The sequence below is a fragment of the Dictyostelium purpureum genome, assembly GCF_000190715.1.
Source record: "Dictyostelium purpureum unplaced genomic scaffold DICPUscaffold_25, whole genome shotgun sequence".
In the NCBI taxonomy this organism is placed as follows: domain Eukaryota; phylum Evosea; class Eumycetozoa; order Dictyosteliales; family Dictyosteliaceae; genus Dictyostelium; species Dictyostelium purpureum.
The window spans coordinates 20,147-32,295 of NW_003519362.1; the positions used below are offsets into that span (position 1 = coordinate 20,147).

The 12,149-nt window shown below is 25.5% G+C and overlaps 5 protein-coding genes across 5 annotated transcripts; 2 read left to right on the top strand and 3 right to left on the bottom strand.

The window, feature by feature from the left end:
* Nucleotides 1-150: 150 nt before the first annotated feature.
* On the top strand, nt 151-2,316 carry DICPUDRAFT_27694 (uncharacterized protein; the record flags this gene model as incomplete). The annotated part of the gene is made up of 3 exons (XM_003284392.1): nt 151-266; nt 348-2,134; nt 2,204-2,316. The coding sequence occupies 3 exons, from the start codon at nt 151-153 to the stop codon at nt 2,314-2,316; spliced, it is 2,016 nt and encodes a 671-aa protein (XP_003284440.1).
* A 109-nt stretch (nt 2,317-2,425) lies between these two features.
* DICPUDRAFT_148225 (uncharacterized protein) lies at nt 2,426-4,350 on the bottom strand (the record flags this gene model as incomplete). The annotated part of the gene is made up of 2 exons (XM_003284421.1): nt 2,426-3,394; nt 3,460-4,350. The coding sequence occupies 2 exons, from the start codon at nt 4,348-4,350 to the stop codon at nt 2,426-2,428; spliced, it is 1,860 nt and encodes a 619-aa protein (XP_003284469.1).
* Nucleotides 4,351-4,811: 461 nt separating this feature from the next.
* On the bottom strand, nt 4,812-6,964 carry DICPUDRAFT_52947 (uncharacterized protein). Its single transcript, XM_003284422.1, has 4 exons — nt 6,929-6,964; nt 6,718-6,795; nt 6,206-6,653; nt 4,812-6,113 (listed from the first exon to the last, which is right to left on the bottom strand). The coding sequence occupies exons 2-4, from the start codon at nt 6,772-6,774 to the stop codon at nt 5,113-5,115; spliced, it is 1,506 nt and encodes a 501-aa protein (XP_003284470.1). The 5' UTR covers nt 6,775-6,795; nt 6,929-6,964; the 3' UTR covers nt 4,812-5,112.
* A 584-nt stretch (nt 6,965-7,548) lies between these two features.
* Nucleotides 7,549-9,343, bottom strand: DICPUDRAFT_148227 (uncharacterized protein; the record flags this gene model as incomplete). Its single annotated transcript, XM_003284423.1, has 2 exons — nt 7,549-8,907; nt 8,978-9,343. The coding sequence occupies 2 exons, from the start codon at nt 9,341-9,343 to the stop codon at nt 7,549-7,551; spliced, it is 1,725 nt and encodes a 574-aa protein (XP_003284471.1).
* A 532-nt stretch (nt 9,344-9,875) lies between these two features.
* DICPUDRAFT_27701 (uncharacterized protein) lies at nt 9,876-11,574 on the top strand (the record flags this gene model as incomplete). Its single annotated transcript, XM_003284393.1, has 2 exons — nt 9,876-10,045; nt 10,137-11,574. Coding segments are annotated over 2 exons (1,608 nt in total), but the record flags the coding sequence as incomplete, so codon positions are not given.
* Nucleotides 11,575-12,149: the final 575 nt, after the last annotated feature.

Here is a 12,149-nt window from a genome sequence, read left to right on the forward strand (position 1 = left end):
AAAATTGATTAAGTAATAAAAATATCTTCATATCTATAAATCTTTTGGAAAGTAATTATTTAAATATTAGTTTTAATAAACGAAGAATAATATAAATAATGTTTTTTTTTTTAATATTAATATTATAACTTTTAGAAAAAATAAAATAAAATGGAAACCTTGGCTTATAAACTTAGTGAACCATTTAACTATTATAATGATAAGGAGTTTTCAGAAAAAGATAATATTTCTTTTTGGGAAGAGGTATCTAAAAAATATATAAATTGGTAAGTTTAGTTATGTAGTTTTTTTCTAAAATTTATTTAATTATTTTTTTTTAAATTTTATATAAATAATTTTTTTTATAGGGATAAAATTTATGACAAAGTATGGAGTGGTAATGAAAATAAACCTGAGTGGTTTAAGGGTGGTAAATTAAATTTATGCAACAATGCATTGGATAGACACTTGTCAGAAAGAGGTGATCAAATTGCATTGTTTCACGAATGCCCTGCCTTAGAGGTATCAAGCACATTAACATATAACGAATTGTGGAAAAAAGTATGTATCTTTTCAAGAGCTTTAAAAAATTTAGGGGTTAAGAAGGGTGATAAGGTTTTAATTTTTATGCCCACTATGATGGAATGTGCAATTGCTATGTTGTCATGTGCACGTATTGGTGCTATTCATAGTGTAACTTATATTGCATATAATTTTAATAATTTATCACAAAGAATTGAACATTTAAAACCTAAAATTTTGATTACAGTTAACTTTGGTGTTAAAGAAAATAAATATACACATTATGTCCCAACTATAAAAAAAGCTTTGGAAAAATCGATTCATAAAATTGAAACTATTATTATGCTGGATCGTATTGATTTTATAAATAAAGAAAAACAACTTCAATATTTAGAAAAAAATAAAGAAATTGAACTTGGTTATCAAACATTAGAGAACACAATTGATTATAAGGAGTTGGTTGACGGATTAGAACCTTTATTAGAATACGAGTTGTTAGATGCGGTAGATCCTATTTACTTTTTGTATACAAGTGGTACTACAGGACATCCTAAGGGTGCAGTGGCCGAGGCAGGTGGATTTTTAGTCCAGGCCCTATATTCTTACAATAGAAATTATGGAATATCGCCAGGTGAAACTTTTTTTACACCATCTGATATAGGGTGGCAGTTGGGTCATAATTTATTATATGCATCTTTATTTATAGGAGGTAGATTTGTTTTATATGAGGGTGATTTATTCGTACCAACATTGGATGTTTTTAGAGTTATCGAAATGACAGAGGCTTCACTTTTTTTATCGGTTCCAACAGAGTTTAGAACTTTTCAAAAGTTAGACCCAAATGCAAAAGAAATTTTAAAATATAATTTAGATAAACTAAGAGCAATCATACTATGTGGTGAAGTTTTAGATAGTTCTATTTTTAATTATGTTACAAAAACTATCAAAAAACCTGTTGTTGATAACTATGGTCAAACTGAAACAGGTTGGTGTATAATAACAAGTTCGTCACAACAAATACCATTTAAAATTTTTTCATGTGGTAAACCTGTGCCAGGTTTTAATACAAAGGTTATAAACCCTGAAAATAGGGAACCGGCCAAACCCAACGAAATAGGTGAGTTGCTAATAAAATTGCCGGTACCTCCAAGTTGTATACAAACTTTATTATTAGATGTTAATCAAGAGCAATACTCAAGAAAATACTTAAATAAATATCCAGGTTATTATGGAACTGGTGATTTATGTAAATTCGATGAAGATGGTAACTATTATATTATGTCTCGTGTTGATGATGTTATTAATGTTGGTGGCGATTTGGTTTACAACACATTGTGTGAGGATATTATTCAAAAAAATAAAATGATATTAGAAAATATTGTTGCAGCCGGGAAAGATGATTACTATGGACAAGTGCCTATTGGTTTTATTATATTAAAAAAAGAATTTAAATCAATTTATGATGAAAATAAAATTTTATTCCTTTCAAGTTTAAAAAAAGAATTAAATGATGTTCTAGAAACATCCCACTTTTTACCAAATTCAACTTTAAAGCATTTAGTTGTTGTAACTGGGTTCCCAAAAACGAGATCAAATAAAAAAATAAGAAATGTTGTTTCTAAAATTTTCAATGGTAATTATAGAAAAAATAAAAAATAAGTTTTTTAAAAATATATTAACCCAAATTTTTTTTTCTTTTTAGATGAAGCATATGAAATATCTCAATCAATGTCAAATCCAGAGGTTATTAATAATTTAATTTCTGAACTTGACGAGTTTAAATTGGTTTTATTAAAGTCTAATGAGGATATTTAAAAAACTAAAATCTGAAAACTTAAAAAAAAAAAAAAAAAATTTAAAAACACTTTGGTAAATAGGTTTTATTAATTTTATTATGGTTTATATTTTATTTTATTTATTTTATTTAAATTTTATCTAAAAATAAAATCATTCTCCACATTTTTAATACAAAATCTTCAGCATTCTCTTCGAAAACATCTTTTAATTTTAAAACTATATTATTTGGTTCGGTATGAGATTCTAAAAGGTCGACAATGAAATCAATGAATTCATTTTCTTGAGTACCAAAAAAGCTTATTACTTTTTGTGTGATCCATGGCTTCATTTTCTCATTGATTTGTTTATCTATTACATTCCAATTTGAAACTTTTAATTTAAATAATTCATCTGCGGTTACTGGAATTTCAGCGGCAATGTTTTGAAGTTGGAGATCCTTTGTTGACATTAGTGTTTCTTCTTGTTGTTGCTTTGGATTTAAAATTTGATCAATTTCATTATGGTCTAATAACGGTAGTAGATTTTGTTTCTTTTTCATTAGATTCGATGACGATGATGCAAGTGATTGGTTAGTTTCGTCTTGATCATCATCTTGATCTTCTGTACCAAAACCTTTATTTACCAATTTAACTTTTTTATTTGCTAATGATGATGAAAATCCGCCCAATTGAATCTTATTTAATTCGTCTTCTTTTTGTTTCTTTAATAGTTGCTCTTGGATTTCAATTTGTTCTTTTATACGATCCTTTTCATCATCTTCTCTTTCTTTTGTTCTATGCTTGATGGCATCCCTCGATCTTAGTCTCTTTCTTTGCTTTTCATCTGTATCTGAATATTCATCCATTTCTTTTAATCTTAACAGTAGTTCTCTTTTATCTTTTTCTTTTTCTTTTTCTTTTTCTTCTTCTCTATCCAATTCTTTATTCTTTTCTCTTCTTTCCCATAATCTTTCCCTTTCTTTAAATTCTTTTAGATCTCTTTCTTTTGATTTAAGTTCTCTTTCTTTATATCTTTGTTTTTCTTTTTCTTTTTCTCTTTCAATAATTTTAATTTTTTCTTCTTTTGTTAAATCTCTTCTATCTTTATTATAAAAATCCTATAGTAAAAAAAATTAGTATTATACTACAACATTTTTATAATTGATTTATTAATATATCTTACATTAATTTCATTGGAAATATTTTTTTTCTTATCTTGAATATTTGGTAAATTTTTTTCGACCAATGTTTTAATTTTTTCACGAAGTATTAGATCCTCTGGTGAGTCATCAGACTTTATTCCTCCAACTTGCTTCTCTAAATAGTCGCTATAAAACTTTTGAGTGATATCAACTTTAACCATTAATTTACCACCTTCACCATCGACTTGAAATTCGTTTAAAATTTTTAATGCTTTAAATGCGCCTTCAGCATGTTCAAATGTACAAAATCCAAATGCCTTTAATTTGCCATTGGTTTCGGATGCTCTTTTCCAATTTACAACTTTGCCACATAGATCTAATAAACTCTTTATAAATGAATCTTCTAAAAGTGTTGGAATTTTACCAATATACGCTGTTGTATTGGTGCTGTTAATATCTTTATTTATATTGTTTTGTGATGTACTTAAATTTGTTGCTGCTGCTGCTGTTGGTGTTGTGGTATTACTATTTGCTGGTGTTGGTATTTGTAAAACGCCATTATTTATTTTATTTTCAAAACTATTATTACCATTGATTGAGTGACTTGTTGGTGTAGGAATTATTGGTTGTGGTGGTATAATTTGATTCGAAAATTTATTTGGTAGTGGTTGCTGTTGTTGTTGTGAAGGTGGCCCTAAACCTCTACCAGCTGGTGGGGGTTGAAAACCATATGGTGGGGCATTTGAATGAGGTGGTGGTGGCATACCAGGTGGAAATCCATATGGTGGTGGGAAGCTATATGGTGGTGGCATGTTTGGTGGAAATCCATATGGTGGTGGCATACCAGGTGGTCCTTTCATAATCATGCCGGGTGGTGGCATACCCGGTGGTCCTTGGTTATGAAAATGATGATGACCATATGGATGATTCATTTTTTATTTATATATTATATTATTGATTGATTTGATTTGATTTGATTTGATTTGTTTGATTTATTATTGATATTAATATTCTAGTATTATTATAGACTTTTTTGTTGTTATAATATTGATTGCTTTATTGTTATTCTTCGAAACTATTTACTTTTTACAATGGGTGAAATATGCTGTTTGTTTTATTTGTTATTAAAAATCATAATCCCAATAAAATGCCTATTTAATTTATAAGATCATTATTCAATTGTTTTTTTTATAAAAATGAAATAAATTATAAAAAAAAAATTTATAAAAAAATTACAAAAAAAAAATTAAAAAAAAAAAAAAATTAAAAAAAAAAAAAAAAAAAAAAAAAAAAAAAATAAAATAAAAAACAAAATAAAAATTAAAATAAAAGATGATTTAAAAATTATAAAATATAATTAGGAAAAAAAGAGAAAAACCTTTAAAGTAAATTTATGTTCATATGACTTTAAATAAAGATTTATTTATTTAGTTTTATAAAAAAAAATGAAAGAAAAAATTTTGAAAATTTTTAAAAAAAAAAAACTTATATGTTGATAATACAATAAAACTATTATTACTATAATGCGATAGAATTAAATATTATTATTATTTGAAAATTTAAAATATTATTGAAATGTTGATGATGATGATCATTATTATTATTATTATTATTATTATTATTATTATTATTATTATTATTATTATTATTACTACTATTATTTATTTTTTATTATTATTTATTTATTATTATATTTAAACACCATAGCATTTATCAAATTCAGTTGATGTAATACCAAAGATTTGACAAACCCATTTAGTTTGACATGATTGATCGCATGATTCTTTATCTGGTGAAGATGAGAGATTGGTAAAGTAGTCCATAAAGAGGGTTGTATTGGTTTTCATTTGGGTGGCTAAATTATACCATGAGGCTGGTGTAAGATCTGGAAGGTTATAAAGTTCCTTGGCACTATAAATTAAATCGAATGTAATTTGACCACTCTTGTTGGCATCAGTGATGTTGGCATGGTATTGATAATAGTTGATGATTTGGTTGGTAGAGTAGTCAAATTCGTAGATACGATAGCCTGGTTCGTGGTTTTGGTAAGTTGTCATAGATGGAGCAATGTAATTCATACCAGTTGGTTTAGTGTGGGTTTCGACATCAGAGAAGACATTGAATTGATCATAATGGGTATGACCATAGATTTGACCAACGATGACATCGGAGAATTGGGAAACTACTTGCTCGTACATTGCACACCATTGATCAGTTGAGGCTGATTTAACGGTGCATGGAATATGACCAAGAATTAAAACTTTCTCACCATTGCCTTCGGCTTGTTCTAAAGTATTGATCATCCAATCTGATTGATTGTTTGGACCCTTAAGATAGGTTGGTAAAAGATTATAGAAATTAATCATATCGTTTTCTAAAGTATTTAAACACATGACACGAAGACCAGGACGGAGTAAAGTAGTATAGTAACCATATTCCTTGACTGATTCGAGTGCATCAGTGTCTAACCATGGCATCCAATAGGTATAGAGTGAATCTAATAACCATTGAGTATTTGGTAAAACATATTGATCAGATGGATAGGCTTCGTGATTACCAATAACTGGGAAAACTGGGGTATTTGGGAATGTCTTTAAAATTAATTGAGCTAAAGTTTGAGTTGCAAATTCTTGTTGAGTTTGACTTTGTTCCCAAACGTTATGTGGTGGATTATCACCAGTCCAAATAATAAAATCTATAGATTACATAACCAAAATATGATTTCATATGTTAGTATTTTATTTGCTTTATTGATTTGTTTGTTTATTAATAAATAATATTACATACCTATTTGATCAGTTAAAGTTTGTAAGTGGTTGAAAATTAATTGTACAGTTGAAAGTGGAATATCACAAAGATAATGACCAATGACACCGGCATCACCAGTACCATCTCTGCAGCATAATGGTCTACCGCAATTTGGATTTGAACCAACTTTATAATCTGGATCAAAGTGAATATCGGTAAGTTGTAAAAAGTAACCAATTGTACTATTAGTCTTTAAATTTTTAACTAATGGTTCTTGTGTGGTAATATCCTTATATTCTTTTTTAGTTGATCCTACTGCGTGTGGATTTGAAAATGATGATTGTTGTCTTTCCTTTACAATATCTTGATTATCGCTGCCATAATCTGAGCAAATTTTAAAATATCCACATAATTCTGTTGGTGTAAAATCTGATTGTATTAAAACATCGACAATAATTGGTACATAATTATTTAAAATACCTGTACACTGAAAAAAAATATTATTAATAATTATTAATATTATTCAGATTATTTTTAAAAAGAATACTTACAACTTCTGGTTGCTCTTCCCCAGATTTAATACAAAGTTCAGCTAAACCCTTAACCATAACACTAGTTGAGGTATTGCTCTATAATAATAATTTGGAAGAGAGTTAATTATCTTTTTAATTTTTTTATTTTTTTATTTTTTTTATTTTTTTATTTTTTTATTTTTTTTATTTTTTTATTTTTAAAAATATATCTATTAAATATGATAAATACCTTTATATAATCTTCTAAAAGTGATGCACCAATTCTGCAAACATCACAGCTGATTTGGAGGCCTTCTCCGTGTGGGAAATCTTTTTCTAATTTATTAAATGAGTTTCTGGCCCTTTCCCCTATTATAATTTCATGGGATTTAATAAAGCCTATAAATATTAATGCTATAATAAATAATGTTGCTATATATTTCATTTTTTTTTATTTGTGTGTTTAAAATTATTTAAAAATTTTTTAAAATTATTTTTTTTTATAAAATTAAAAAAAATAATTTTATGAAAAAAATTTTAAAAAAAAAATAAAAAAATAAAATAAAAAGATATTACCGCAACCCTTTTAAAATATGGTGAGAAAAAAAAAAAACACCACAGGGGAAATTTTATTTTCCTTTTTTTCATTGTTTTTTTTTTTTTTTGTGTAAATTTTAAATATTGTTGGGCGACCGTTTGTGATGATTTACTGCATGAGCATATTTTAACGACTTAATTTTTTAGAAACCTCGACATTTAAAAAAATAAAGAATAAAATAAATCTTTAATTGATTTATTTATTTATTTATTTTATTATTTTATTATTTTATTATTTTATTATTTTAATTTTTATAAATAACTTTTTTTTTTTTAGTAACCATACCTATTGACTGGGGTATCATCATTATTTTCTTTTGAGATTAAATCTACAATTTCAGTTTCTTGTTTTTGCTTTAATTTTTTAGTGTCGATTGTGGGTGGTGGTAAATTTCTCTTTTTGTTTGATTCTTTAGTTTTGTATTGTTCGGGTATATTACTATCTAATTTATCAGTTGATTTTAGTGAATCTTTTTTCTTTTCATGATCGTCATCACCAAACATCATTCTATTAATTGTACTAATTGATTTTGTGGTTGCTACATAATCTGGTGGAGGTGGAGGTGGCATTGATGAGTTATTTTCATTTTCATTGCTTTTATTATTATTGTTATTGTTATTATTATTATTATTATTATTATTATTATTATTATTATTATTATTATTATTATTATTATTATTATTATTATTATTATTATTATTATTATTATTATTATTATTATTGGATTGGTTTATAGTTGATAAATCAGAACCATTTTCTTTAATCGATTTAATTGAGTTTTCTAATGAACTGCTATATTTTTTAAAATCTGGTTTTGAATGTAAAATTGATTCTATTTGATTTATTTGATTTTCTATATCTATTAATGATGACATAATCTTTTGCTGTACAGTTTTCTTTAATGTTTGATTGTTTTCATTCATAAATTGATCGAGTGAATCTTCTTCTTCTTCTTCTTTGTCTTTAACTTTAATTAATGTTGATTCCTTAAATTGTTTTTGTAATAAATACTTTTCAATTTCTAAAGATTTTCTTTTTTCGATTAATTCCAAAGTGTCTAAATTCTTTAATTGTTTATTTAATTTGTTTTTCATTTCTTTGGTTCTATCATAGAATGATTCTTCATTATCTTCATCGTTATCATCAATATTTTTCTTTGAGGATCTTGTTTTTGAATTATCTAAATCATTTTCAAAGTCATCTTCATTATTGATATGATTGCCTTCGTAATGTTCTCTAATTTCATCATCGTGATCAATATCTCTGTTTTCGTGTATTGTTTTTGATATTTCATCCATATTGTTTTTATTACCTGCGCTATTTGATGTATATAAAGAAATAAATGATTTTTGTTGTTTTTCTTTTTCTAAAATTTTCTTTTGTTTTTCTAATTGATCTTGATTTTCTTTTTGTTGTTGATCTACTTCAGTTTTCATATTTGATGGACCATCTAGTACAAATAGTCTTGTTGATTCACCAAACTTTATAACATCCCCAGATTTGATTGGTATATATACATTTGGTTTGCATTTCTGTTTGTTTATCATTGAACCATGAGTACTTGCTAAATCGAATAAAAATAAATATCCACCAGGTTTATGTTGAATAACTGCATGTTGTCTACTAATTGTCTAAAAAAATATATTATTATGTTAATTAAAGATAAACAGATATAAAATCATTAAACTGTTGAATATTTACTGGGTGTTCTAAAGGTATATCGCATACAGGTAGTCTACCAACTAAATAAAAAGGTTTGGAGTTTAAATCTATATTCTCAATTATTGTGCCACTTTTAATTACTTCAAAACTTAATTTCATATTTTTATTGACCATACTCCATTCTGGTTCTTTATATATTAAATCAACTTTAGGCTGTTGCTGCTGTTGTGGAGATTGTTTTTTTTGAGGTGTTAGTGAAGGTGGTGGCATTGAGGGTGGCGCCATTTGGCCTTCATTTTTATTTGGTAACAAAGAAGGTGGTGGCATTGAGGGTGGTGGCATGGAATCTATATTATTATTATTACTGTTGTTATTATCTTTATTATTTTCATTTTTATCATTCATGTTAACTATTGAATTATTATAAATAGATTTTTATTATAAAAAATAAATATAAAAAAATGAAATTAAAAAAAAAAAAAAAAAAAAAAAATAATATTTTTTTATTTTTTTTAAAATTTTATTTTATTTTATTTAATTTTTTTTATATAAATCTGTACAATGTCACCTTTAAAAAATTTTCTTTCAATACCTTTTTTTTTTAAAGTTTATTTTATACTATATATAAATATATGTATTTTTAAAATAATATAAATTATTCTCTTTTTTTTTATTTTTATTTATTTTAGATTAATTTTTCCAAATTCAAATTTAAATTCAAATTAAATTTATTAAAGCTCTGCTTTTACCAAAAAATAAAAAATATCTTAAAAATATTAAAAAATAATAAAAAAATAATAAAATAATTTTTTTTTATTATATAATTATATATATTTAAAAATAATAATGAAATCAAATGAATCATATCATAAATTAAAAAATCAAACAGAAACCCGAAGATTCAACATTATTTGAAGATGAATCACCAGAATTAGCAAATAAATTCCCAAAGTCTTTTAGGTTTATTTTAGGTAATGAGATATGCGAACGTTTTTCATATTATGGAAACAAAGTTTTGTTGGCTCTTTACCTCAATACGTATATGGGCTATAGCGAAGACACATCCACATCAATTGTACACACTTTTAATTTTGTTGCATATGCTTTGTAGGTAGAAATAATAATAGTAATATATATTAAAAATAAATAAATTCTAATATATATTTTAATTTTTTTTATTTATTATTTTATAAAATAGTCCTTTACTTGGAGCATACCTTGGTGATGGGGTGCTTGGAAAGTTTAAAACTATTTTTTATTTTAGTATTATATATGTTATAGGAAGTATATTTTTATCAGTGACATCTATTGATGGAGTCACTGGAAGTGAGCCTGGTCATAGATCGCCCTGGGGTATTGCAATAGGTTTGTTCCTTATTGCCATGGGTACTGGTGGTATTAAACCTTTAATTTCGACATTTGCTGGTGATCAATTAAAAAGAAATCAATCACATTTGTTAGAAAGACTATTTCAAATTTTTTATTGGTGTGTTAATCTTGGTAGTCTATTTGCTACAGTATCAGTTCCATTATTAAAGCGTTATGTTGGTTATTGGTTAGCATTTGGTATTCCAGCTGTGTTTTTAACAATTTCTACTATTATTTTTGTATCTGGCTCAAGTCATTATGTCAAACGACCTGTTACCGAATCAATCTTATTAACTGCCGCAAAAGTAGTTGGTTTTGCAATTAGGGAAAAATACAGACAGTTTAAAGCAAAGTATTTCAAGAGAACAGTTTATAATAATCCATTCGATAGAAACAACGGTGAGGATAAAAGCTGGTTAGATCTATCAAAAGTACAATACGATCCAGATACTGTCGATAGTATAAAGTGTGCATTAAATGTACTTACCGTTTTTATTCCATTACCATTTTTTTGGGCAATTTATGATCAAACTGGTAGTAGATGGACCTATCAAGCAGAATCATTAGATTTGTGTGTATTTGGTAAAAAAGTAACATGGTTGTGTTTAGAAGCAGAACAAATCCAAGCATTGAACCCACTTTTCATCATGATGTTTATTCCAATTGTAGAATATGTTATATATAAACCATTGAAAAGATTTGGTATTAACTTTAAACCATTAATAAAGATGGCTATTGGAATGTGGCTGGCCGTTTTGTCTTTCATCATATCAATGTTTTTACAAATAGCAATCGATAAAAATCCACCAGGAACAATTTCAATTTGGCTTCAGTTACCACAATATTTAGTTTTAACAATTGGCGAAATTTTAATCAGTATACCAGGTTTAGAATTTGCATATTCAGAAGCACCTCCATCAATGAAAGCCATTATTATGAGTGGATGGTTATTAGCAGTATCTCTTGGTAATATTTTTGTCGTATTTATTGTATCTGCAGTTAATTTAGGAAAACAATGGGTAGAATTTTTAGTATTTGCTGTTGTAATGTCTCTATTTATTTTTGTTTATATGTACATTGCGTATAAATTCAAAAGCTCCACTGCTTCAAACAATCAAGATAACCAATTTAAATCAAGTAAAGACGAAGATGAAAATTCAATTTTAACTCAGGATAGCAGCTTAGGTGATAGATTTGTAATCATTGACAGTAATGATGATCCAGATGGAGATTATAGAGCAATCGAGTTAGAAAGTAATTTAATTTAAAAAAAAAAATAATAAACTTTGTGTATTATTACAAATAATTTTTTAAAATATTCATTTTTTAAAAAAGTTGTAAAGAAATATTTATCAAAAGAAATTTAATAATTTATTTTTTTATAGTTTTTATTAACTTCTTTTTTTATTTTTTTTTTTATTTTTTTTTTAATTATTATTTCTGTGTAAAAAAAATATTTATTCAGGTGATTTCTTTAAGGGTTATTCTACAAACCAAAAACTGTAGCTAAAAATACCAGTACTGGCCTTTACAATTGAAACCTTTCGTTGTTTGTCATGAATTATTTATTATTTAGAAATAATGCAAAAATATTTTTGAAAATTTAAATTTAAAAAAAATAATTTATTTTTTTTTACCCAGATATCTGGTAATAAAAATATGACATTTAATTATTTACTTTTTTTTTATTATTTTTTTATTTATATAAAGTAAAAAAAAAAAAATATAGAAAAGTATAAAATGTTTTTTTTTTGTTTATTTAAAATTAATTTTTTGTTTAAACTAAAAAAAAAAAAAATATAGAAATAATAGTTCATTAAACAATAAAAAATATAGAATTATA

Excerpts from the sequence above, each read along its gene's own strand:
- DICPUDRAFT_52947 (XM_003284422.1), bottom strand. The coding sequence starts at position 6,774 with ATGGTTAAGGGTTTAGCTGAACTTTGTATTAAATCTGGGGAAGAGCAA. Across the intron at positions 6,654-6,717 it reads GGGAAGAGCAACCAGAAGTT|TGTACAGGTATTTTAAATAA; the intron begins GTAAGTATTCTT and ends ATTTTTTTTCAG. Across the intron at positions 6,114-6,205 it reads AACTTTAACTGATCAAATAG|ATTTTATTATTTGGACTGGT; the intron begins GTATGTAATATT and ends TGTAATCTATAG.